The sequence below is a fragment of the Notothenia rossii genome, assembly GCF_949606895.1.
Source record: "Notothenia rossii genome assembly, chromosome: 1".
Taxonomy (NCBI): Eukaryota; Metazoa; Chordata; class Actinopteri; order Perciformes; family Nototheniidae; genus Notothenia; species Notothenia rossii.
This window is the reverse complement of record NC_136912.1, coordinates 78,899,729-78,925,990: the sequence shown is the minus strand read 5'-3', so window position 1 is coordinate 78,925,990 and position 26,262 is coordinate 78,899,729. Positions and strand designations below refer to the sequence as shown.

The following is a 26,262-nucleotide window of genomic DNA, read 5'->3' as shown; positions in this document are numbered from 1 at the left end:
ACCATCTAGCAGCATTGCAACTACTCAGTGGATCGTTTGCTTTGAAAATATGGGTTGATCACATCTCTGCCTGTCCCATCTCTAATGATAAGTGTTGATTTTCACAGGTGTCTAGGGGAAAAGATATATCTTGTTGAAGGACGGGTTATGATTCCCAAGAACATCATTCATCAGAGCATTCCCTACAAATACTTAATTCGCAAGTGCAGTAAAAAAGACAACAAAACCATGTATGAGACAATCTACCAGAAAGATGGTAATGAATTGGTCAACAGGTGCCTGGCGATCAAAGAGGACCTTTTAACACATGAAGGTAATCTAACTTTACTTCCATACACTAAGACTAAACAGCAACTTCTATGTATGTTTATAGACTAGAGCCTGAACCAATACACAACCTGGGCAGGTATTGGACATTATCAGTTTACTGGAGACAGATTGGTATTGGCATATATTTCTTACCAATAATTAACAAGACATTGCAGTACAGAAATGTCAAAAGATGCATTTTAGGTAATTTAGTCAACAGTGTTTTTCATTGTTCCAGTGGACTACAAGTGTGTTTCTAGGTCAGCAAGGTGATACTGAGATATAGGAAAGCTGCTGACATCCAAGTATTAAGATGCTGTTTGTGCAATGCTAGAAAGAGGGCTGGTGATTGAGGGATGGGCTTTTAAGACATATTGTAAATGTTTCTGTTTCTCTTTATCCAATCAGCTTTACATTATTGTAGTTTAAGTCTGCTAATATATTTATTTTACCAAATTATAAACATTTTGTGTTTCTTGGAATATGACATTTTGTTCTATAAAAACTTATATCAAGGAAATGATAATACAGTTTAATTTGGTTAAAAGTCTCTGTTCGTTTGGCAAAACTTTCAATCTAAACAGCAAAGAGGATTACATCTTCGTAAAATCAACAACAACAAAAACAAATGTCATCCCATATGGACCAAGTCCAGGTGCATTACCCCTTTCATCTTGTTCTTTCTGACTTTCAAGGGGAGTGGCACCAGTATGATGATATGATCCATCCAGAAATGAAAAAGACTTTTTGGCCCGGGAGTTCTTCACACAAAGACATTGTAGTGAAAGGCAGAGACCTGGCTGGCAGGGTGATGCTGAATATCATTTTCGACCTTCTTACAACTTGGAATGAACCAAATGTGAACAACTTTTTTGTACTGCTACAACAGTTCTTTTATACATACAGCGATCCTGTACTTCACTGTGACAGAAAAAGGCCATGGGGACTACCATACAGTATTGACCAGGTAACGCTTAAGGATATTGTTCTTGAAAAGTACATTTTTCCCTTGGACACAAATTGAATCGATTTCAGAAAGAATTCCCATTGAACTGTAGGTAGTGGACACTGGTTATTACTATCTTCCTTTACATTTTCTAGGTTGAAGTCCTTCTCAAAGGTGTTCTGGAGGAAAACATAAATTCCCAGCTCAGAAGGCAGAAACAAACAACAACATCCCTTTCACCGCTGCATACAGGAGTTGTTTCTTTGCTCCTTTACAGCAAGTATCTGAAAGATGACATGAAGAATCAACTATCTAATCTCTGTAATCTACTTTGCCTGCCCAAGATGCAACAACACAAATTCTCCTCTTTCTGGAAAGAGTTTGAAATCCCTTTCGCTGATAAAAAAAGGTAACTAACATGCAATATATCATCATTATGACAATAAACATTATAATTCAGAAATATAAATGAATAAATATATAAGGAAGCATATGAAGTTTGCTTTAGCTTATTCACCTTGTAAACATAATTGGTCAGATGAGCTTGCCAGTTGATCTCACACATGATTTAAAAATGTGATTTATCTTCAAGTCTAGCAGTTATAAAGTAGTACTTAGCCACAAACAACCCCTTCTAGGAATGAAAGGAAAATATAACAATAACAATAACAATGATAAGTCTCAAGCGTTATTGTGATTTTGCACAATTTATTGGCAGAGGGCTTAAGACAGAAATATTGTATTGATGCAACAGGCAGAAATATTTATTAAATTAAAACTCAAATAAACGTTTTATAAGGGCCAGTTTGGCATTTATAACCCTTTGTCTTGTGTGTTTAAATGTTTTTGAATTAGTTGTTATAAGTTCTTTCAAATATAAAAACGACATAATTGAATACATACACTTTCACACTATATATGGAACAGATCCCGATAATTGTACGTAGACTGAGTGCAAATGTAACCTAGTAATATACATAATGATATTATTTGCATTTATTATTATTTAATTCAAATATTAAAATACTGGTTTTCACTGTAAACATAATGAAACTAAACGTTATCTTCTAAACTGTAAAGAGTTGCAGATGCTGTTGAGATTCTTGGCAACAATGCTAGACAACACAATATTGACAAGTGGGTCTTGGTCATCCCTCTTATTCACCTACTGAGAGGAGAAAGCAAGCCATTTGAGCCGGCTCCAGCTGTCGTGAATCCACAGCTAGACTCCTGGACAGGTTTGAGTGGGAGCAAGGGGACGCATTTCAACGGCGACAATTATGATAGGTAAGCACGTTTTTTTTTCTCATTTAGAATGAACCTTCCTGTTGTTCTCGGGTCAAATTTTTTTATTTTATGTTTTTTTATTTTGCGATCACTTTCATTAGGTTTTAGCTTTTATTCCAATGTATAGCTATGTATACTATATGCTTTATAAATAGTCAAACAAGGAGGACAAACGTTGGAAGGAAGACAACCCAAGGGTTAAGCTTACCTAGGATTATCAAAAGATGTATTTTATCGCGGAACATTTTGAAAATTCTAGAGGATTATTTATTATGAGCACATCAGTGGCCCTGTTACAATTTGTTTACTGTTAATACCAACAAAAACAAACCAGTAGATACTTTTTTTCCTAGTATTTTAAACTTGTGGTAAAAATGGTCACCATCAAACAATTCTAATAACTCTTTCAAATAGGAGTGTTGTCTGGATCATGAAGGACTATGCATACCTGACAGACATTGATCGACTTCTCGTGCACTCTTGGATGCCTCTGCTGCGTGTGGATGATTTCACAAGCTTCATAAAAAGTGTGCAAGTGGAACTTCTAGACATTCTTCATTACATACAGTTCAGCATTACATCAGGGACAAGTTACATGAACTACAAGGTATGTTCCCCTTAATTGACCATAATCAATTGCGAAATAGAATAAGTGTATGTACTGTATATTAATATATATATATGTACAGTCTTCAAATTATGTGTGTTCTATTATTTGGGTTACTACAGGTTTTGAAAGATCTACTATCTCATCTCAACAAAGAAAGCCATCTCATTAAAAGGTAAAAAACCTTATGTAATACAGTATCTCTGCCGCAATGTCTAGATATAACAACACCCTTTATGCATACACAACAATGATAAGAAATCTTTTTCCCCCAGTTTTGATAACAAGTATGGAGAATGTTGCCTAAAAACAGCAGTCCGGCTTCTTGGTTCTGTGTGCCATCTCACCACAGATACAGAAAACTGGGAAGTTCCAATTTACTTCCTTGATCTGATCTGTCTGATTGCCAAGGCATACGACCACACCGATTCCCAGGTGAGACTCACCAGTCAGTCTGCCTGACAGAGCACACTTTTATGTAACTGTACCAAACCATAGTTAAGCTTTGAAATACCTTGCTCAGCTCAAATATATATATAGATTAATGTAGATTAGTTTTGTACATTAATAGTTGTTTTTCTTCTACAAAACATTTGTTGTTTCTTATAAAAGCAAGGTAGATAGCAAATCTAAAATAACTGACTAAGGTTTTATGTTTAAATGCAACCGGAGCTTTTATTTGAATGCAGCATAAAATCAAAGCATATATCTGTAATAACTCCTAACTACTGTTCCAGGCAAGAGTGCAAATACATGAAGAGTTTATCATGGAGACATTACGAACTATGAGGGAATGGCGAAGAAATACTTTCAGAAACAAACTGCTAAATGAATGGACTCCTTTGCAGTTTTCTGTACCCCATGAAATCACGGTAAGCAGAAATGTGGGATAATGTTTATGCTTGGGCTGGGCTTAAGACAATGAATAAGATTTGATAGGCAATGTTTATATCATGTTTTTTTGCAGTGTAAGTTTAGACTCTACTTTACCATGTGGATTTACCAGAAACATGCTTTATTGTGATATACTGTATATCTAATCAAGATATTAGTATATGACAAAAAGTTGTCTGCAGTATTTTTGATTAACCTGACCTATTCAAATCTATATGTGTCTCTTTATAGGTATGGAAAAAGTTACTCTCACTATCCTTCAGTCACGAGGAACACACCTCTTTGTGGAGAACCACTTTCACGGAGGATTTTGAAGGCAAACTAAAACGAGTAAGACTGGATTTGTGTTTCTGTTTCTTTATACTTTAAAGATCTTGGATTTAGATGTTTAAATGTTCACATTCAAGAGACAAAAACCAAACTGAAAAAGTATGCTTGTGTGCTAGGAACAACCAGTTGATCAAATTGGAATATACTCCAAAAAGATGGAAGAACTAAGCAAAACAAGTCCATTGTTAGGCATCACAATGGAGAAATGTGCATTGGATGCGGTTGCGGCTATTTGTCAGGTATGATTTTATTAAGTTGTTAATGCTCTGTTATATAATATAATAAAGGCCAAGGTTTTATGTCTTTTGTTTTATTCATAAACAGTGAATAAGGATGAATTGACAATTTGAGTTTTTTTAAACCAATTATTACTACTACAAGACTGTAATTATGAATACCTGTAATAAATGACTCCTGAAGACATAACCTTGGGAGAGGAGAAAACTATTTGATCTTAATCATAAATAATATCACACATTGCTCCTGAATTAATGCATTCATTCTATTTTTACACCCTACTTTTACACCCCACCATCTTTTAAACAAAACATGAAATGACAACTAATTTCATTTGCATACAATGACCAGTGTGTGGTGCCTTGTTTCTTTTTAGGATAAATCTGGCAAAGCTGTTTCAGCTCTAATTGAGAAACATGATATCAGAAAGTTTGGGAAGCTGATGTCTGTAGTTGTACTGAAGACATGGCCCACAGATGTGAATGGAGAATACATTGAAGGCGAGGACTTGATATTTGAGTATCTTGTTAATAATCCGATGGCCCAAACAGTCTTTCAAATGACAGGTAAATAGTTTTCTTTACGTGTAAAAAATATGTGGAAATGTTTTGTTTTGGTGTGTGTGTGTGTGTGTGTGTGTGTGTGTGTGTGTGTGTGTGTGTGTGTGTGTGTGTGTGTGTGTGTGTGTGTGTGTGTGTGTGTGTCTAATTCGTTAAAAAATTCATGACTGGCTGGCAGTTGGTTGTTTTGATCATACTATAGGTCATCCTATGTAATTATTTTGTCATAGCACAATGTTTGTTATTAACTGTTGTAGTTTATACATGCTTGATTTACAGGTGTAGGAGGAAGACTGATCGACCAATTTTCAAATGAAGTGCAAATCAGGATGACTTTGGCTAGTTCAGCATTCAAATCTGTGTCACAGAAGTTCCTCAGTGGCGAGATCCAAATGAAAACTTTAGACCAAATTCTCCGGAAAGAACATGAATTTCTTGGCTTGCTGAAGTTAGGTTAGTAAGAATATCTGTCTATTTCAGCTGCTCTTACTCTTTACCTTTCTTCCCTTGACTCGTTCTTCTCCATTCCATTTTGCTTTTAATTCTTCTTCTGTTTTACATCCTCAAAGTATGATGCACATTTTTATCAGTTTAATACTTGTATTTTTGGGTTTATACCACAACCTGTTTATATGCTTTAGTGTTCAAAACACAAATGTCTGCTTTTGTAAATGGGTCACTCTACAGAAAAGGTGGAATCTGGGTGATACAAATCTGCTGAAATATATTTCTTCTAAACACATTTAAAACCTGTTAAATAGTAATAACTAACTCTTAACTTGATGAATCCACAACAAGTAGAGCTTAAAGTATTTTTATTATGTTTATACATTATACAAAGCTTATTTGTATATGTCACTGGTGTTACATGTTACCAGGAAGAAGAGTAACACCAGTGACGGTAACACCAGTGACAATTTGGAGAAAACACTACCATTTTAACAAAATGGCTGCAATGTGTCAGACCAAATATGGCTTCAGTCAATATCAAAATCGTTTAACTCTTCAATACAATACATTTTCCCATTCAAATGTTCACCCCTAGGGCTATGCACTTATATTTTTAATAACAGACTTGAAAGACGCACGTAACATTTGAAGATAAAAGGACACCTTTAACAAACAAAGTAAGAAGTATCTGACTTTCCTTATGTCTTTGTCCACTGCACTTTCTCAAATGATCTCTTGTTACAGGAGGCACTTCAGAGACAGTACATTACTTCAAAAATAAAAGCGTTTTGTGTAGCAGTAACACCAATGACGTAATTTTGGGTGACTGACATTTATTTGATATTATTAATAATATTATGAATTAATATTTTTTTACCATTTCAGTGTTATATTTAATGCTTGTAATGTTATGTAAATATAAATTAGATTTATTTATTGAACAAAAATCTTTTTAAATGAAAACTATAGTCTCTACTTCCACGTATGATCAAAGTGACAAGGCAGTTCCTTGAACTTGGCATTTTAAATAAATTGCAATTTATGTATAAAACCATTTTTTATTTATTTTTTATTTAGTACCATTGCAAAGACAATCTCTATTTATTCAACATATATAATGAATGTGAGTATTAGGTCAACATCATGTATTTTGGTGTCTGCAAAAGCAAGTGACAGTACTTCCACCTTTTGTGTAGAATGACCCAAATGTCTCTTTGAGCCCCTCTACTGAAAAGCCCATTCTGCTCCGGTTGGCTTACTGGAACAATATACAGCAACCTTTGAAAAGTTATTTCTTAAGCTGTTAGTGGAGATCCCAAGAACATGGAAAAAAGATGGTAGACACATTGGATTAACACTAAAACATGTAGGTGTCATTACCCATTTGAGAATAGGACACACTGTAATAAAATGGAAAATGTTTAACATGTTTAATGAAAACATTTGATTAAAGTTTATGAAAAATACAGTGTTACATGCGGAAATTTGCTAGAAAAAACAGGAAGAGAAACTACAATATTTCAATTATATTAAGAACAACCAGAATAATTGAGAGAATTAAGTTGTGCTTTTTATTCTTTTTTTTTGCTTTAACTCCACTACATGTATTTAATTATTTTAGTTACTTTGCAGATTTTGATTAATGATGTGAAATATAAACAACCCCTTAAAAAGGACTTTAGTTACACCTGGAGTAAATTCACAAGCTACCCTGCAGTATGTAAAGTCATTAAAACTAGCTGCACCTTTACCATCTTTGATAACACTTTAATGATCAATAATTATAATCAAAACATGTAACATATATTATTCTGAATCTGCATAATGACTACTTTTATTTTTGGTACTTTATGTATTTTGAATGCCATACTTTTACTTGTAACGTATTCATACACTCTGGTACTTCTACTTTTGCTAAAGTACACGATCTGATTACTTCTCCAACCTCTGGTGATAACAGTTTGAAGATGGAACAGTAGCGGTTAGGACTGTTACACTTTAAAAAGGAGAAAGCACATTCACATCTTTGTTCTGGTCGTCTGGATACTTGCAAGATTTTCATTATTTTAAGGATAAAACTCTATGCTTCAATCTCTGATCGTCTGCAGTTCATTTTGTGAACCTGATGATACTCCAAGTACTACAGGACAGCTGTTATGAGCGTTCAGAAAATCAACGCGCATCCACATCAGTGATCTAATATCGTCCGTTTATTTTAAGAAAACTGAGAAAATAGTAAACAAAAACTCTAAACTCTTAAACAAAAGATTTGAAGCCCATAAGACGTATTACGGGTAGCTCGCATCATGCAGAGTTCACCATGAGGTTTCTATTATGCGGTGGAAAATTGTTTGCCCTTCCACTCATAGTCAGCACATGTTCACCTGTCCTAAATTAAAGGGCCGAAGCACGCCTATGTGTCGTTCCTATAAATAATCGATAGTCAACATCAACTCAAAGAATAATAAACATCAACACAGGGAATTTCAGGACACCTCTGCATCATAAAATAACACTTCATACAAAACAATCATAATATTTAATTATAAATATAAATAAGGTGCAAAATGGCTTCACGACAGCTGAAGATTAAAATGTTGTTGAAGAGGTTCGTGTTCATAATCTACGCCAAGCATGGACCTTTTTTTATATACAACATTACTCAAGAGGCGCGTTCACACCCGAGTACTTTTCCCCATACTTTTCTCGTTTAGTTCTGTTGGCACCCCTTATGTCGCGTTCACACCAAAAAGAGTACTTAGTGCCGGGAACTTTTACCCCCGTTTTTAGCGCCTGCTAGAGAGGTGGTACCAAAAAAGTACCTATTTCTATTGGCTGGGCGAATTGCAAACCAGTTTTTTGAAGCCACCATGGTATTTGCTGGCATTAGCATTAGCATTAGCCACGTGCACCAACGGCGAGAGAATAACTTATGGCAACACAAAAAAAAACATGGGAGCAGTGGAGTGATGAGGAGGTGTCAGCGTTCTGGCGATTTACTCGGAAGGCTTCAGTAAAAGCTGCTGGGAGTCCCTGCAGCTTCTACTGAAGCCAGTCCCCAACTCCGGGGACTTCCGGCCGGGGACTTCAGGTGGCAGTATACGCCGTGAAGTTGTTTGCGGCCTGCCAGTAAACCCAAAGCAGAAGAAGACGAAGTGACGTCAGCGGCTCATTTGCGTAATCTTCCCCCAGGGAAAAGTACTCCGGTGTGAACGTGATTGGTACTTAGTGCCCGGGGTACTAAGTGCCGGGGGGGTGCCAAGTACCGCAAAGTACTTGGTGTGAAAGCGGCTAATGTATAAACGACCACATTTTTCTACTTTGTCTTGCTCTGCTCTCCGAATTTTAGAATGTTTACTCTCACTTATTCAGATTCTTAAAACTCCACCACGACATCTGCCCTCAGTTTATTCTTATGCTTTTGTTCATATAACTATGTTACTCTAGATGCGCTCTGTGATGATGGTCGTTGTAAAGATGGCAGCCACATGAGAAGATTACTGAAAATAAGAAAAGAGGAAGCAGATGCTGTCCACAACGAGAAGGATCTTGTCAAGAGTCTTCTTCAAATCTGCCAGGAGCTTCCACAACATGTCAAAAGTAGGTAACATTTGTGTGTAATTTCAAAGTGGGAATCTTTTTTTTAATTTGCTTGTCAATCTTACGATGATGGTGTTCAGTCAGTTTGGTCATTGGTTTATGGTTAGCATAGAAAAGCTTCTAATAAACTTGCCTTGCTTGGGGGTTGTTTTAACCACATGGGAAAACTACAGGTGCTTTATTTTAGCTCTGTGGTTCCTCTGCAGTGGCTGCTAGCACCTATTCTGTATAAAAAGGTGATAAGCCCAGTTGATCTGACATGGCTTTAGTATCAAGTTGCTACACAATAGGCTCTTTCACACCGGAGTACTTTTCCCAGGAATAGTTCCGATAGTTAATGGGATTTTGCGTTCACACCAAAAAGATCTGGAACTAGAACCTAGTTTTTGCGAACCTTTTCACCCCCAGATAGTCTCTGCTAGAGAGCAGGGACTTTCCTGTGGAGAAAAATGTTCCAATTTCTGATTGGCTGGGCGAATTGCAAACCACGCCCCGTAAAACTCAGAAAAGTGATTGACTCTGAAGGCTTCAGTAGAACCTGCTGGGAAGACTCCCAGCTGCTTCTACTGAACCCAGTCCCTCCGGTGGACTCCGGGACTTCGGGTGGCAGAATACGCCGCAAAGTTGTTTGCGGCCTGCCAGTAAACCCAAAGCAGAAGAAGAAGAAGTGACGTCAGCAGCTTCATTCGCGTAAGCCTCTCTGAGGAACTTATTCCGGTGTGAACGCGATCTACTAGGACAGTTCCGGGACTAAAGAGTTCGGGGGGACTAAGTACTGGGAACTAAGTACGGCAAAGTACGGCAAAGTACTTAGGCGCTTTCACACTGGAGTACTTTTACCGGTACTTTTTCCGTTTAGTTCCGTTAGTGCCCGGAATTTTGCATTCACACCAAAAAGAGAACTTAGTTCAGGGAACTTTTACCCACATTTTTAGAGCCTTTTAGAGAGGTGAGACTATCCTGGGGAGAAAAAAGTACCAATTTCTGATTGGCTGGGCGAATTGCAAACCACGCTCCGTAAAACTCTGAAAAGTTTTTTGAAGCCGCCATTGTAATTGCTGGCATTAGCATTATTAGCATTAGCATTAGCCCCGCGCAACAACGGAGAGAGAATAACTTATGGCAACACAAAAAAAAACATGGGAGCGGTGGAGTGATGAGGAGGTGTCGGCGTTCTGGCGATTTACTCTGTACGGTATTCTGTATACTGTACTCTGAACTTCCGGCCGGGGACTTCGGGTGGCAGTATACGCCGTGAAGTTGTTTGCGGCCTGCCAGTAAACAAAAAGCAGAAGAAGAAGTGACCCAGTGGTTTCATTTGCGTAATCTTCCCTCAGGGAACTTATTCCGGTGTGAACGCTATCGGCTCTTACTTCCATGGGGGTACTAAGAGCTGGGAACTAAGTGCTGGGAACAAAGTACGGCAAAGTACTTTGTGTGAAAGCGGCGCTTGGCGTGAAAGCGGCCCTTTTATATTGAAAGTGACCTGTTTAGTTCTTTGTATAGCTTGGATAACTATAAATGATATAGTAGATTTAAGATTGAGGGAACCTGTTAATAAACTTACATTCCATATAATAAAGCATATTTTCAATCAACAGTTGACTACAATGGGTTGGACAAAAAAAATCATCAGAACATTGAGATGATGAATCTGAATGAATTTATGAAACCTGACATTCTTGATGGACAGACCTCAGCTTCAATTGGGAAGGTCACTTTTTTCAACCTATGCGATGCTACCCGTCAAATGGCGTTAGAACTTCATGCCATTAAAGACAGTGCAATCTTCAAGATGTGCTGGACGAATCAAGTGGAAGAGTTGTCAAGAGACCGATCAAATACAGATGACACTGAACAATTCCATGTAAATGAGGAACTCTACACTTTTGACCTGATCTACAGTAAAATATTCCAGAGCTGCTACAGCAAGTACAGAGGGCTTTATGATGGTCTGAAGAGTGGCGATCTGTTTCTGGAGGAAATAGACTGCATCTTTGAGGACTACAGAGGAAAGTATGAAGAGTTGCAGAAGGATTTTGATATGATGTGCAGAATAAATCCATCTGATAACAGAAGTTGGGTCAGGGGAAGGATTCAGCAAATCCAACAGTACCATGATCTTGGTCTTGCAATGGAATCTGCCATAATCATCATGGATATCAGGAACACAATATGTCCAGAAGGAGACTTCAAAGTACTCGAGAAATTGCTGCAAATGGTATGATAAATAACAATTTAAAGTCAGGAAATTGAAATAGTTTACTTAGATAATAGAGATTTTTTTTTAAAAATGTAACTTTTTGCAGTCATAATCTTTATGTCCTACAGACTTTTACAGAGCTATCCAAACTAGAATCATAAAATCAATGGTTTCATACTCTAAATCATCTTTTTTTCAGAATCAAGCTGACTTCAAGAAAAACAGCCTAAATGTCATAGATCAGTCCTTCATGAGAGTCAAAACTGTTCTGATGGACATTACAAAGGATCGTAAGGAATGTCTTCAGAATCTCAGTCTGAGCCTCAAGTTTGTCCTATGGGTTAAAAAAGCGCTTGAAGGTACGACACCATTTTTTTGTTTTTTTTGTTGATAAACACAACGATTTGTATCTGCTTACGGTTTTTTCATTTATTGCAGATATCAATGAGCTGAAAGTGTTTGTTGACCTGGCATCTATCTCTGCTGGAGAAAATGATCTGGATGTGGATCGAGTGGCCTGTTTTCATGATGCTGTTCTCGGTTACTCTTCGCTATTATATGGACTGAAGAAGGACTCTGATTTTGTGGCTTTCAAAGAGTCATTGCCAAAATTGTGGAAGGCACTTGAAAATGACAGAAATATACCAACGAAACTGGTGAGATTCCATCCTTTGTGGTGCCACAGTAGTCTAACTAAATTTGAACTTCAAAAATTAAAATTGAACAACAATTCATCATAATGTCTAAACGTAATGATTATATGATGCAGTACACACAACTACAAAAATCTTGGTAGGTCGATGTGGAAACATGGAGTAGCTCTCCAAAATCTTAATAAGAAATAATTAAATAAATGATATGGTTACGCTTGGGGCCACTAGGATCAGTGTAGGGCTTGCTTTAGTGGACTCCATTGTTAAGTGGTTTCAAGCAGTGTGTCCTGTTTTACAAGTTTCAGCAATACAGTTTGCAAATTAAATGTTGTCTAAAGGAATAGTAATTATTCAAGAATCAAGGCCTTATTAAAGATTAAATAACACAATTGTGCAAAAATGTATAAAATGCAACCTTTTAAACGAATGTTCCTAGTACTAGATTCCTGGTACTAGGATGGGTTAAAAGCAGAGAACAAATGTCACTGTGTGTGCTGTGTGCTCTGCATGTGTGACCATTAAAGAGGGTTTCATCCTTCCCAATATTATTATTATTAAATGTTTTTGGAGAAGTTGTATTTTATCCAATAAAATAAAATAGATAAATTGTTATACTTTAAAGAACTTTTAAAGAAAAAATATAATTTTTTTTATTTTTTATTTAACCTTTATTTAACCAGGATAGGTCTCATTGAGATTAAAAATCTATTTTTCAAGAGAGTCCTGGCCCAAGAACCGTAACAGCACAGTTTCAGACAGTTTTACAGTTACAAACAATTAAAAAAAAACACACAATCACAACACAGTCATACACCAAGTTTAGCCAAAGCATTTACAGACACAGCGGCCTGCTTCGAGGTCAGTTAAAGTTGCTTTGAGTGATTCTAATGAGACCAGCTCTCTGAGTTTCAGCTCAGTTTGAAGCAGGTTCCAAGCTTGAGGGGCAGTGTAACTGAACGCCCTTTTCCCAAGTTCAGTACGGACCTTTGGTACAGTTAAAAGGAAAAAGTTATCTGAGCGAAGCCGATAGGATCCAGTGCATTTTTTATTTATGTACATACTTAGATAAGGGGGAAGAGCACCAAGAATAGCCTTATATATAAGGATGTGCCAATGTTTCAGTCTACGCGTGGTCAGGGAAGACCATCCAACACGAGTGTATAGATTGCAGTGGTGCGTCAAGGATCTGAGGTTTGTGATGAATCTCAGTGCACCGTGGTAGACGGTGTCCAGCGAGTCAAGGCACTGAGAAGATGCATTCATATAAACCACATCTCCATAATCCAGCACAGACAGAAAGGTTGCAGACACTAGTCTCTTTTTGGCCTCATAGGAAAAACAAGACTTGTTTCTAAAGAAAAAACCTAATTTTATTCTTAATTTTTTCAAGAGTTCCACAATGTGTGGTTTAAAAGAGAGCGAATTGTCAATTATAATTCCAAGATACTTATACTGCAACACAGATTCAACCTCCGTCCCCTGCAAGGTGGTGATAGGAGGAAGGTTCAAGACCTTGGCTTTTGCTTTCGAGAACATCATTAGGTTTGTCTTGGCCGCATTTAAAACAAGTTTCAAATCACACATGTTGGATTGTACAATGTTAAAAGCATTCTGGAGCTGACAAAGAGCCTGCTTCGGGGTGGACGCAGAACAATAAATAACTGTATCATCAGCATAAAAATGCAAATTTGCATTCAAAACATTGTTATTAAGACTGTTAATGTAAATAATAAATAACAATGGTCCTAAAACAGATCCCTGTGGTAAAGAATTTGATCATAACTTAAGTACGACTTTTTTGTTTGATATCTGTTTTCAGCGGGATACAGCACGCCATCTGGAATGGCTAAAGACTGTAAAGGAAAGCCATGGATCTGTTGAATTGTCATCTCTGTCCCTGGCTACATCCATCAATGAGAGAGGGATATACACCATTAAGGCCCAAAATCAGAAAAAGGTACATTAAAATTGACAAGATATAATGTATGCTTTAATTTGAAAGATAATAATGACAACATTTGTGATATAGTCACATACAGCTCAGATAAAAACGTTTCGAGTAGACTTTTACAACTGTAAAAACTGCTCTTTTTACTTAAGAACACTTAACAGTAATGTATCATATTGATGTTCTTTTTAAAGCTTTCTTTAGAGACTTCCCTGATGCTGCAAATTCAGGACGGACATGAGAAAAGCATAGCATGCAGCTATGACGACCTGAAAGAGTTGCAAAATAAGCTTATGCTCATGTCTGGAAGAGGGGAACAAAATCTGACTGAAGTTGAACACTTTGCTGAGGTGTGGAATATATATTTGTGATTTTGTTATGAAGAGTGTATAAATAATATAAATTAATAGAAAGTACAAATAAAATAATTCATGCTTTGGTTTTTTACTTGGACTTTAATCACTTATTTTTTTATCTTTTTCATTTTCAGGTGTTTGACAATGTCCAAAGACTTGCCAAAGCATTTGTAGAGCTTTATGCTGCAGGCAACCCACTCTTCAGGTGTTGGGAAGCCAAGATCTCTTGCAAAACTCAGAACGACCCATGTATCATTATGGAAATTAACTTTTGCAAGACCCTGCATTGCATTCATGTACGCGGAAGTCTAGTTGAACAACTTATAACACTTTCCAATATGATGGAGTTGTTTCTTGAAGACTGGCGAAACTTCATGGACAAACAGAGATCTGATCACTACTACTTAAACTACTTTACAGCAGAACAAATGTTCTACCTTTGTAGTGTTGTAACTCCATCAAATGTAAATAAGGAAATGGAGGACAAAGCTTTGATGATGCTCTCTTTCATTCAACCAAACTGCACAACATCAGATGTCTGGAGCACATGGAGAAGGTTTCAAAACCAATTTGAGCCAGGCAAGAGGATTAATGAAGGTGCTCACTTCCAAAGTCGCTTTCTTCATCAGGAAAACAGCGACATGTCTTCAACTGATCATTTTGAAGCCAATGATCAAGAAGAAAAGGCTTATCAGACTGTTGATTTAAAAGAACTGGAAGGGTTATGGAATGCCTACATGAAGAACGAGGAGATATTTTTCCATGACCTTTTGGACATAAGGAGTTTAGGGGTACTGTTGGAAACAATGGCTGCCACAGAAGACCAAAGTGAAAATGCATGGGCTGAACCAGTGCTTTCAGAGGTGAAAGACAAGTCAGTCCGAAGAATTCTCCCAAAAAGCCTCTCAATAAACCAACCGAATCTCATAATCTGTCCACAAAATGAGGTCCTGACTTCAAGCATCTGTGTGTACATGAACAGTGAATATAACCCACTGCCTAGTTATGATGAGGTTCTCCTGTGTACCCCTAAAACATCTTATGAGCAAGTAGAGCTTTTCCTAAGGAGATGTCTCACACCAGGTGACATTGGTCAGAAGATTTACACAATGCTTTGGGCAGATCAGCTAACCTATGACATTAGCTGCGCAATGGAGAACTGTTTTCAGAAACTGCGTTCCCTGTTTAAACATAATTACAGGCTAGTGATATTTTGCAGCTCTGACAGAGAGCACACTTACATCCCTACTGCATTCAGTCAGTTCAAAAGAGACTTTGTCCCACAAGAGTCATTGGAAAGGATCCAGAACTACTTGTCCATGCATTTCACTGCCCACTCCGATCACAAGAACGTTTTCTTCAAAGGTGACCATTCTGTCGGCATTGTTGCTTCCCAACGTGCTGGAGTAGGTGAGTAGTGGAGCATTACTTCCTGTTATTTCAGTAATTTACTTTCTGAACCAATGGTATGTTAGGGAATATTTAAAGTGGACCTATCATGCTATATTTGAATAATATAGTGTAGGACCATACCTATATAAGGCATATTTATACTTTTTATTTTTCAAAATACCAAACAGATCATGCATTTTAGCCATTCTTCATTTCGCTCAATTTAACACTGTCTTTTCATGGGCTGATTCTGTGGGAACGGCACCATCTACAGGCCTGGCATATGTACTACAGCGTCTCCAGCACTTTCGAACGGCAATGTCCGTGGCTGTCTCCTCCTGATTGGTGTAGTTGGCCCAATAGCCGTAGCGCCACTTCTGTGACGTCATAGAAGTGTTCAAATCTGGATCAGTCTGTATCAGATCCGTTGCAGCCCCTTTTTAAGAGATTTGGGTATGGAGGAAAATAGAGAGGGTTGTGTTTTCTGACACTTGGTGAGTTCCCTGGAACACCGGGAACACATATTCATGTTTAAAAGATGTACAAAAGTGCATTTTGCATGATAGGTCACCTTTAAGTTAGATTGTCAACAAACAATACTGTGAATATTTGGATTTAGATTTGATCTGAAAGAGAATATCTGCTTATTTAACTGAATGTAACATTAAAATCATCAAATAATGTTAAGTAGCATCCCATTTTTACATCCATGAGCTGTATGGATATGCTATCCCTGCCTATAATTGCAGGTATTATTGCCTATAATACAGTGCTGCCTATAATTCCGCACACCTTAATTTATACATTTGGTAGAGTTGTCCGCTGGATATCATGGGAAATTGCAGTTCTTCTTCCACATGTTTGGTTAGGTGATTGATAGGGGATATTATTTTCATCCGAGCAATCTTTACTTACCATTCCAAAGCTTTTTCACTAAATGCCAATATTAAACTAATTATACACTGATGGCAGGTCTGTCATAAAAGGTGCCAAACTGACTAATCTAATGCTCATTCAAGCCACACTTTGAAATGCTGAATACCCGCTGTACATCCTGAGCCACATCCGCTTTATTGTTAATTGTTAAACAATTCTTATATTAAATAATGATTGCCTTTATTTAAGTACCAGAATTTCCGGTTTTTAATTATGAATTTGTTTGCAGTATCATTGAGACATGCAGGTCAATTTGTTAAATTGCAGTTTGAGTGTTTAATAATTTCAACAATATTACTTAGCAGAGAATACTGCTGTCAAGGTTGAGCATCTGTGCAGTATATCTGGTAGTGGCCAACAGATCCTGATGAAACATAAGACCTCACCATGGATAACAATATTACAATTCTAGCAATCCATATGAGATTTATATGCGGCATTCCAGTAACATTTGTGTGAATTCAAAAGGAGCTAAGCACCTTTATTTTGAAAATAACTTTTAGTCTGTAGGATAGGTGTCTTTAATCAGCTATACAGTATTTATTCTATAAAATAAAAAAACACTCTTGTTCTGTTTTGTGTAAATAACATTCTTGCTTCCTATTAATACAAAGGTAGCAAATGTTCACTCAATCATTATTAATGCAATCATTTCAGTCATTCTAACGATTTTTGGTTATTCCACCATTTCTTAGGCAAGTCATTGTATGTCGAAAGATTGTATGAAAAGTTGGAGGAATGTGCTGAAAAAGGAACTGCATTCAAAAAGTGCATCCGACTAACTGAACATGAAGTTGATGACCACAAGGTTCTCCAGTCTATGTATGACACACCAAAACAAAAAGATCTCAAGCTGTTTCACTTCGATGTCACATCCTCGGTAAGCAATGTTTTTATTATCATAATAGTGAAAGCAATGTTGTTCTCAGAAAATCCTAAATCAAAACTTGCTTTATCCAATCACATTAACATGTTCTATTAATCCAAATTATAATATCCAGGTCCAAAAAGGCTTGAATGAATTCCTATTCAAAATGTTCTTTCTGGGGTACCTGATGGACTCAGATGGACTGATGTGGCGCTGTACTCACAGACACTTGTACATCATCGAGTTGCTGGAATCCCCAAATCATCAGCCCGGATATGACCTGGGAACTGTACGTTGATATATACTGTTTGTCCATTTGTCATTTTATGAAATGATATCAAATTTTTGTATTGGTTTTATTTTTTAAATGTATATTCGTTTTTATTCTTGTAGTTTTCATTATCATAAAAATAAGTCTTGAATAACTTAATTTGACCTCTCTGCAAAGCAATGTTGAAACATAAAACTTTATCCTGTCACAATTATAGACTTGAATTGAATATAGTTTAGAGGTCATTTCAGTATCCCCGATAAGAAGCTAGTAGAAGAGTGAGGTGAAACAATTTAATGAAATAGAGGATAGGCTTGATTGATTGATTGATTAATTGATTGATTATAAACCTAAATAATATTTATTTTTCATATTGTTTAGGAACGAAAGGAAAACTTTGCATTCACAGACGTTTTCCCGAAGGTATTTTGTCGTCCACCAAAAGAAGTAATGGCTTTGGAAATGAGGAGAGATGAAAACACTGACATGGAGAGTGGAGACCCCCTCATGGATGATAAATGTTTCAAGAGTGAAGCTTATCAAAGACCATACCAGTATCTCTCACGTTTTTACAACAACAGCAATCTGGACAACTTCACTTACCTCGGCATTGAAGGGACTCATGCACAGTTTCTTCAGATACTGTTATTCTACTGTGGCATATTAGATCCATCATGGGCAGAGCTACGTAACTTCGTCTGGTTCCTTAATCTTCAGTTGCAAGACAGTGAGAATTCAGTATTCTGCAAACCTGAGTTTGTTGGAGACACTCTTCTTGGGTTCAAAAACTTTGTGGTCGAGTTCATGATCTTGATGTCTAAAGACTTTGCAACACCATCACTATGCATCACTGACCAGAGCCCAGGGAGGCAACAAATTGACATGAGTGGGCTCAATGAAAGAGATTTAGCTCCATTCCTCATCAGAAAAAGGTGGGAATCTGAGCCACACCCATACATCTTTTTTAATGACGACCATGAGTCCATGACATTCATTGGGTTTCACCTAGTGCTCAATGACCAGAAAGGGGTTGATGCCATAAATCCCTTAACAGGCAAAGTGATAAAAAAAAACATTATGACTCAAGAGTTGTACACTGGCTTAAAACATCAGAGAGTCCCTTTTAATAGGGACTTTGATCAGCTTCCGCGAGCTGACAAGATCGAGCACCTGTGCAGTGTGCTTGGCATCAAGTGGCCAACAGATCCTGATGAAACGTATGAACTGACCACAGATAACATTCTCAAAATGATGGCGATCCATATGAGATTTAGATGTGGAATCCCAGTTGTCATAATGGGTGAAACAGGATGCGGAAAGACAAGGCTCATAAAGTTCATGTGTGAATTGAGAAGGTGTGGAGCACCGGCAGAGAACCTGAAACTGGTCAAGGTTCATGGAGGAACTACATCAGAAATGATATATGAAAAAGTGAAGGAAGCAGAAACTCTTGCAAGGACCAATAAAGAGGCTCATGCATTTGACTCAGTTCTTTTCTTTGATGAAGCAAACACCACAGAGGCCATCAACAGCATCAAGGAGATTGTTTGTGATAACTCTGTGCAGGGACAACCACTTGGCTCTCAAACAGGACTACAGATTATTGCTGCATGCAACCCCTACAGGAAGCACACAGACAAGATGATCGAAAGGTTAGAGGCATCTGGATTGGGCTATCGGGTCAGGGCTGAGGAGACAGAAGACAGACTTGGCTCCATTCCTCTTCGTCAGCTTGTGTATCGTGTTCATGTGTTACCCCCCAGCATGATTCCTCTTGTTTGGGATTTTGGGCAGCTCAATGACTCAACGGAGCAAATGTACACGGAACATATAGTGAAAAGACAGGTAGAGACCAACTTGATAGAGAGGCATCATGTTCCAACTATAACTCAGGTATTGGCGTTATCCCAAAAGTTCATGAGGGAGAGAAAAGATGAATGCAGTTTTGTCAGTTTGAGGGATGTTGAACGCTGCATGCACGTGTTTGTATGGTTCCACAAAAATCACCCAATGTTTGATGAGAGAAAGAGAGTATACCTTCAAGAGCTAAGTCAGAGGGAAAAAAACACAAAGATGTTGTCATTATTACAAGATAGTGACAGAGTAATCTGGTCACTCTTGATGGCCACTGGAGTGTGCTATCAGTCTTCCTTGGAAGATAAAAGGCCATATCAGGAAATGATCAACCATTTGCTTCCTGGATACAGCACAAAGAGAGTACTGGAGGAAATCCAACTCATGCAGGACCTCCTACTCAACGGTGTACCCATGGGTAAAACTATAGCCAGGAATGAGGCTTTGAAAGAGAACTTCTTCATGATGGTGATCTGCGTTGAGCTAAGAATTCCCTTGTTTATTGTTGGGAAACCGGGGAGCTCCAAATCCCTGTCCAAAACCCTAGTTGCTGATGCAATGCAGGGCCCTGCCTCACATTCTGAACTCTACAAGAGGCTAAAGCAAATACATCTTGTCTCTTTCCAGTGCAGCCCTCATTCAACTCCTGAAGGAATCATCAACACATTCAAACAGTGTGCTCGCTTTCAGGAAAGCAAAAACTTGGATGAATACAGCTCAGTAGTTGTTCTTGATGAGATTGGATTGGCTGAAGATTCCCCTAAAATGCCACTGAAAACACTGCATCCATTACTCGAAGAAGGCTGCGTGGATGATGAGCCACAACCTCATAAAAGAGTTGGGTTCATTGGAATTTCAAATTGGGCACTTGACCCTGCTAAGATGAATCGTGGAATATTTGTGTCCCGTGGAGATCCAAACCAGGAAGAGCTCATCAAAAGTGCTAAAGGGATATGCTCGTCTGAAGAAAATGTTCTGAAAAAGATAAAACACCTCTTTGAGTCTTTTGCAAAAGCATATATGACAGTATGCGAAGAGGGCAAGGGTTTTTTTGGTCTGCGGGATTTCTACAGTCTGATTAAGATGATATTTTCAATGACCAAAATCAGTAACAAGAGTCCTACAGCAGATCAAATAACTGAAGCAGTCCTGAGAAACTTTAGCGGAAAAGATGATGTGGATGTGATGCGCATATTCCACGAAGAACTCGGAGATGACTTTGCCAATGCCAGCATCACCACCTTGGATTTGTTCCAGAAAAGCATATCTCCAGCTTTCAAAGTGGATGAAAGTCGATACCTTTTAATCCTCACAAAAAACTATGCAGCTCTTCAGATTCTCCAACAGATATTCTTCCATCAACAAATCCATCCAGAAATCATCTTTGGGTCTAGTTTCCCAAAGGATCAAGAGTACACGCAGATTTGTAGAAACATCAATCGTGTCAAGGTTTGCATGGAGACTGGACAGACAGTTGTGCTTCTTAACCTTCAGAATCTCTACGAAAGTCTGTATGATGCTCTCAACCAATACTACGTGACCTTAGGGGGTCAAAAGTATGTTGATCTTGGATTAGGAACACATCGTGTAAAATGCAGAGTTCACAAAAACTTCAGGCTCATTGTCATTGAAGAGAAAGAGGTGGTCTACGAACAGTTCCCGATCCCACTGATTAACAGGTTGGAAAAACACTATGTTGACATCAACACTGTTCTCAGAAATGAGCAGAAGGAAATTGCCAGACATCTACAGAAATGGGTTGATGATTTTGTCAACTCAAGTGGTCAACAACCTATGAAAAAGCAATACGCTCCATGTGATGTCTTCATTGGCTATCACTCAGACACATGTTCCTCTGTGGTCCTGCAAATAACGGAGAATCAAGGTGTTGAGACAGATGCCCAGACCATTCTGGATAAAGCCAAAGACATTCTGCTCAACTGCGCCACTCCAGACTCTGTTGTCCGTTTGGACAAATCCAAAATACCTGATGAGGAAAGAGAACATATAATGAAAGAATATGTTAAAGAAGAGATGCACAGCTCATTGGGAGACTACATTGTGTATCACACACAGCAGTTGGAACAGTCCCAATTCTTCACTGAGGTAAAACACAATTCTATCAAACATTGAAGCACTTGTAACAGCTTTTGCTAATTTGAAGGGTCGATTTTCATTTTGTTCACTCTCGCTTTAAGTTTAAGTTAACTTGAGACCTTGAAATATCCTTATGTGAAGTAGAAGCAGCAGGTTAAAATTGTTTCCGGTTTTGCAGTACAGTGTTGTTCCTGTTTTTTATATGCAAATACTTCTGTTTCTGTCAGCAGTAACACGTGAGAAAAACATTGCGGGACATTTTAGTAATTCAGAGTTCTTTTTTGTTATTAAGGTCACAACATTTTCCAGGCTATTGACTGCAGCAGACACTCAACAACTGCAGAATGTGACAAAGCTCAATAATATTAAGCTGCTATCACTGCAACAGTTTGACACAGAGTACTCTTTCCTCAAGAAAATCAGGTGTGTAAACTAAGCAATAGCCTTTTCCCACACTGTTCGATTTGATCTTAAAACTAATAACGTTGTGCTTAATATAAGTAGATATTAGAGGCCTGCATACAACTTTCAAGTGATCACTGTTGATTCAAATGTAAAGCATACCTATGTCCTTGTATTAGGGAATTTCTTGGCTCAACACTTGCAGACAAAGTGCTCATTATCCAAACAGACTATGATGAAGAGTCCCATCGGAGAAATATTCTTTCCTCAGCCAAGTGAGTCTAGCTCATGACATTACTTTCTTTTATGTCTTTCTCTTACATTATTGCAAGTTGGTTAAATTGTATGTTATTGACTTATTCCTAATGTTTGGATTTTTTAGGTATTCGTGCACCAACGAAATAAGCAAGTGGGCCTTAAACGCAAACACAAAGACGTTTGTGTACTTTGTCACCAAACTTCCTCGAATCGAGGGTGGGACCTCGTATGTTGGGTTTCAAGGCGGTCAGTCCTGCTGTTACACATAAACACGGCAGTAGAAGATTTAGCTCAGTGTGCTACAACTTAGTATTGATGATACGTTTATTACGCACCTTTCATACAGATAAAAGCAGTTCAGTTTAACACATTAAAAGCATCAGCAAAAGACAGACAAAACAAAAGCTGAAATATGAAATCCTGCATATTTTGTCTTTATTACCCCGACTCTAAAGACATATTTTTTTTCAGGTCCTTGGAGGTCTGTTCACATTGATGATCTCAGAAGATCAAGAGAGTTTGCGTCTGATGTTCATTCCTTAAAAAATCTACGCATAAGTGAACTTTTCAAAGAACTACCCGAGGGTAATTCATCATTTATTTCTAAATTATGCTGTACATTTTAGGTAAATATAAATTATACCCATATATTGTTTTTTTGTTCAAGCCATGAAGACAGAAGACTACAATGGTGTGGCACAAAATAATGACTCAACTGTAAGTGTAATTTACCACTTAAAATTCATACCTGGAAGAAAAATACAATCCTTATAATCAGACATGGTAACTTGACTTAAGTCAGAAACTGAAGGAGAATATCCTTTAGGACTTGTTTCCTTGTTCAGATGCTGCACTGCTACTGTTATTTATTTACGTATCATTGTTACAGGTCTTGGGAGATGTGTATGATATAACAGAGCTGACAAGAAGTTGTGTTCAGAGTGCAGTGAACATGCTTAGAGATGCAACAGAGAGTGGAGAACTCAGCACAAAAAGAATTGAGAACTTGCTGACACTTCTGGATGAAACTCAAACTCAACGTAAGAAAATAAGTTTTTTTTTATCTTTGATATATGACCGGACCTAGACCTAGCTAAAATGCAATTTACTGTCAAATGTTTTCTTAAAGGTGTGTTTGCAAACATTGTGAGGAAGCGTCTTCACATGCTGTTAGAAGACTATGAGGCCAACATCCCCTATCCAAAAAGCTGGGTTCTAACGGAGGCATCTAATGTCAATTCTCTTCAAGAAGGGGGGACGTTCCTGTAAGTTTTTTCTTTAGACCCTGAGCGTTGGCAGTCTATGTGAGCTTTTTAACTTTGCTATATTTGCATACTATCTTTCTCTGTAAAATGCAATACTGCAAGCCATACAGCTGTTTATGCTAGTTTATAATTTCCTATCATTTTTTATAAACACACGTTTCCGGTAGATTTTAAGAAATACATTTAAATCCTTCTTACAGACACACACTGTGGAGGAAAATCCAAGCAGTTGTGACTCCACTCCTGGCTACGTTGGTCTCAGTCATTGACCGAGATTGCAATTTGGAGCTTTTGCTGAATGAGTGCGATGACATCAGGAATCTATGGCTTGAGATATTTGGGAGCGAACAGATGCTTCATGTACCTTTTAAGAGGGTGGAAAGCAAGTGAGTATCTTGTGGTTGTTTATTAATGGCATCTATGCACTCAAGATAATCTTGACAACCCAACACTGATGTTATTTTGGTCTTTTTTTCTCTTTTTTTCCATTTACAATAGATTAGTTTTAAAACAGCGTTGGAACAAACATGTTTTTGCCTGTCTTATTTGAATATTTTTGTTTTATGACTCAAGAAAGAATACAAGTAAATCAAGTGAATTGCAGCACCATTTAGAAGCTACAGCGTTCTGGATAGAACATAGAAAATGTGATTCCTGTCTAACAAAACCACATTCATATTATGTCTCTTCAACAGCTCCAGTGTCTTAATGGTACAAAGCCATAGCACAGGTGGCAACACCATGCACTGCCGCATGCCTTTCAGCTGGTGGATTAAAGACTTCCTGGATGGGCTCATGATCCAAACATACAGACATGAAAGTAAAGTCACACATCTTGATGCTAAATCCTTGTTATGTTCTTCATTTAAAGTAATAGCTAGAAAAATGTATCCCTAACTTATTAATGCCATTTTCAAATGTTCTTTGCAGCTCATTCACCGGGTCATTTCCAGGAGTTTTTCTTGAACACTCCACTTGGCAATTATATATCCAAAAGTGTGGAAGAAAAAATGAAGAAAGAATTTTTCGAAAGGTACCTGCAGGATTTTGTTTCCATGACCATGAAAGTGGCATCAGATGAAGAATTGCAGGTGAGGGTGAATAAAGTGGTCATGATGACAGTAGCCATTTGCTGCAATACCATAATTCAAATGTTGTCAAAACATTTAACTGCATATTTTATATTTGTATTTTGTAGTATTTCAACAATGTAATCTGCAATACAAAGGTTTTTGGAATTTTTAAGAGTTCTTCAATATTGCATTACATTTTATTTTATTTCTTTAATCTATTTAGGCCCATATTGAGCAGCGCTATTAAGACCAAAACTCATGTACAACAACTTCCTTACTTGCAATAAATAACCACTAATTAGAGGGTTATTGAGGAAAACTCAACTAATGGCCTATTACTTGTAGAATATGGTCATGTGGAACAGTGGTTCCCAAACTTTTACGGGCCAAAATACGGGCCAGAGATTTATTTTGGGGGTGCTGTGGGGTAGCTTGACGTTTCATAGAGGGTGCTCAAACATTTAGGGTTTCCCATTAATGTACCGGTCGCTACAGTGGAATTTTCTACTGCAATACTCCCCACGCATATACACAGTGTACCCGCGACTGTTCGATAATCAGCTTACGGCATATAGGTGTAAGCAGGGGTAAAGTGCTATTTTTATAGGTGGTGTGTGGACCTTACATAGGGGGGTCCGGGGGCACGCTCCTCCAGGAAGATTTATTTTTAAATATTGAAGTTAAAAGCATCAATCTGGTGCACTTTGAGAGCAACATGAAGAGATCTATGGATACATCACTCAACAGCCATTTGAAACAGAACTGTAAACAGATTTACTTTTTCTTTATGGATATTTTACAAATCACCCTTTTAAACTTTATTCTTTGTTTACTGTCATATAGTATTTCATACCTGTTTTTCATTTATTCTCTTATTTTTTTATAACTATAATGATCATAAACGTGTGCCTCGGAAATAATTGTTTACATTAATGGTGACCAAAACGTTTGAGACCCACTGAGATAAAACTGAGAGAGTCCTTTAGTTCACTGAGTCTCTCAGTCTGACAGGAGAGGACTCTCCTCCACTTTGTTGTTGAAAAAACTCCTTATATCCGTTAGCGTAGCTCGCTAGCACCAGAAGCTACCAACAACGATCTCCGGTACCGCACGGAGATCCAGGCACACAAAATGGCTCGTTTCACACACACACAGAGCCAAGCTTTAATGAAACACAGAGATCCAGGCGTAATAGTACTGTATCATATTATTTTCGAATCAATAATTTTTCAAATGATCTTTTTTTTTTTTTCTTTAATCTTTTTTTTATAACCATTTTTCCTCCTGGTCTCTCGCGCCCCCCCTTTCATGCCTCTGTGCCACCCAGGGGGGGCGCACCCCCCACTTTGGGGACCACTCATGTAGAATAAGGCTTTAATAAGTGTTTTATAATGACTAATAAAGAGCCAATATACTGCTAATATATGCATGTTAATTAACAACTAGTTGATGGTAAATGTGTGTAC

General features: G+C 37.6%; 1 protein-coding gene across 1 annotated transcript in view; it reads left to right on the top strand.

Annotated features, from left to right (window-relative positions):
• Positions 1-26,262, top strand: part of LOC307019588 (E3 ubiquitin-protein ligase rnf213-alpha-like) — a 48,422-nt gene that overhangs the window by 4,961 nt on the left and 17,199 nt on the right. The window contains exons 7-38 of the mRNA XM_079650595.1: positions 108-313; positions 1,005-1,276; positions 1,411-1,664; positions 2,336-2,542; positions 2,957-3,149; positions 3,272-3,324; positions 3,425-3,584; positions 3,887-4,021; positions 4,275-4,373; positions 4,490-4,612; positions 4,987-5,176; positions 5,450-5,623; positions 9,068-9,220; positions 10,822-11,441; positions 11,623-11,782; positions 11,862-12,079; positions 13,896-14,033; positions 14,219-14,374; positions 14,515-15,790; positions 17,404-17,588; positions 17,710-17,865; positions 18,229-21,807; positions 22,091-22,221; positions 22,380-22,475; positions 22,583-22,704; positions 22,930-23,043; positions 23,126-23,175; positions 23,348-23,498; positions 23,588-23,723; positions 23,924-24,109; positions 24,419-24,543; positions 24,654-24,933. Of these exons, the coding sequence (XP_079506721.1) occupies positions 108-313; positions 1,005-1,276; positions 1,411-1,664; positions 2,336-2,542; positions 2,957-3,149; positions 3,272-3,324; positions 3,425-3,584; positions 3,887-4,021; positions 4,275-4,373; positions 4,490-4,612; positions 4,987-5,176; positions 5,450-5,623; positions 9,068-9,220; positions 10,822-11,441; positions 11,623-11,782; positions 11,862-12,079; positions 13,896-14,033; positions 14,219-14,374; positions 14,515-15,790; positions 17,404-17,588; positions 17,710-17,865; positions 18,229-21,807; positions 22,091-22,221; positions 22,380-22,475; positions 22,583-22,704; positions 22,930-23,043; positions 23,126-23,175; positions 23,348-23,498; positions 23,588-23,723; positions 23,924-24,109; positions 24,419-24,543; positions 24,654-24,933 (10,098 nt within the window). The remainder of the gene's footprint in view (positions 1-107; positions 314-1,004; positions 1,277-1,410; positions 1,665-2,335; positions 2,543-2,956; positions 3,150-3,271; positions 3,325-3,424; positions 3,585-3,886; positions 4,022-4,274; positions 4,374-4,489; positions 4,613-4,986; positions 5,177-5,449; positions 5,624-9,067; positions 9,221-10,821; positions 11,442-11,622; positions 11,783-11,861; positions 12,080-13,895; positions 14,034-14,218; positions 14,375-14,514; positions 15,791-17,403; positions 17,589-17,709; positions 17,866-18,228; positions 21,808-22,090; positions 22,222-22,379; positions 22,476-22,582; positions 22,705-22,929; positions 23,044-23,125; positions 23,176-23,347; positions 23,499-23,587; positions 23,724-23,923; positions 24,110-24,418; positions 24,544-24,653; positions 24,934-26,262) is intronic.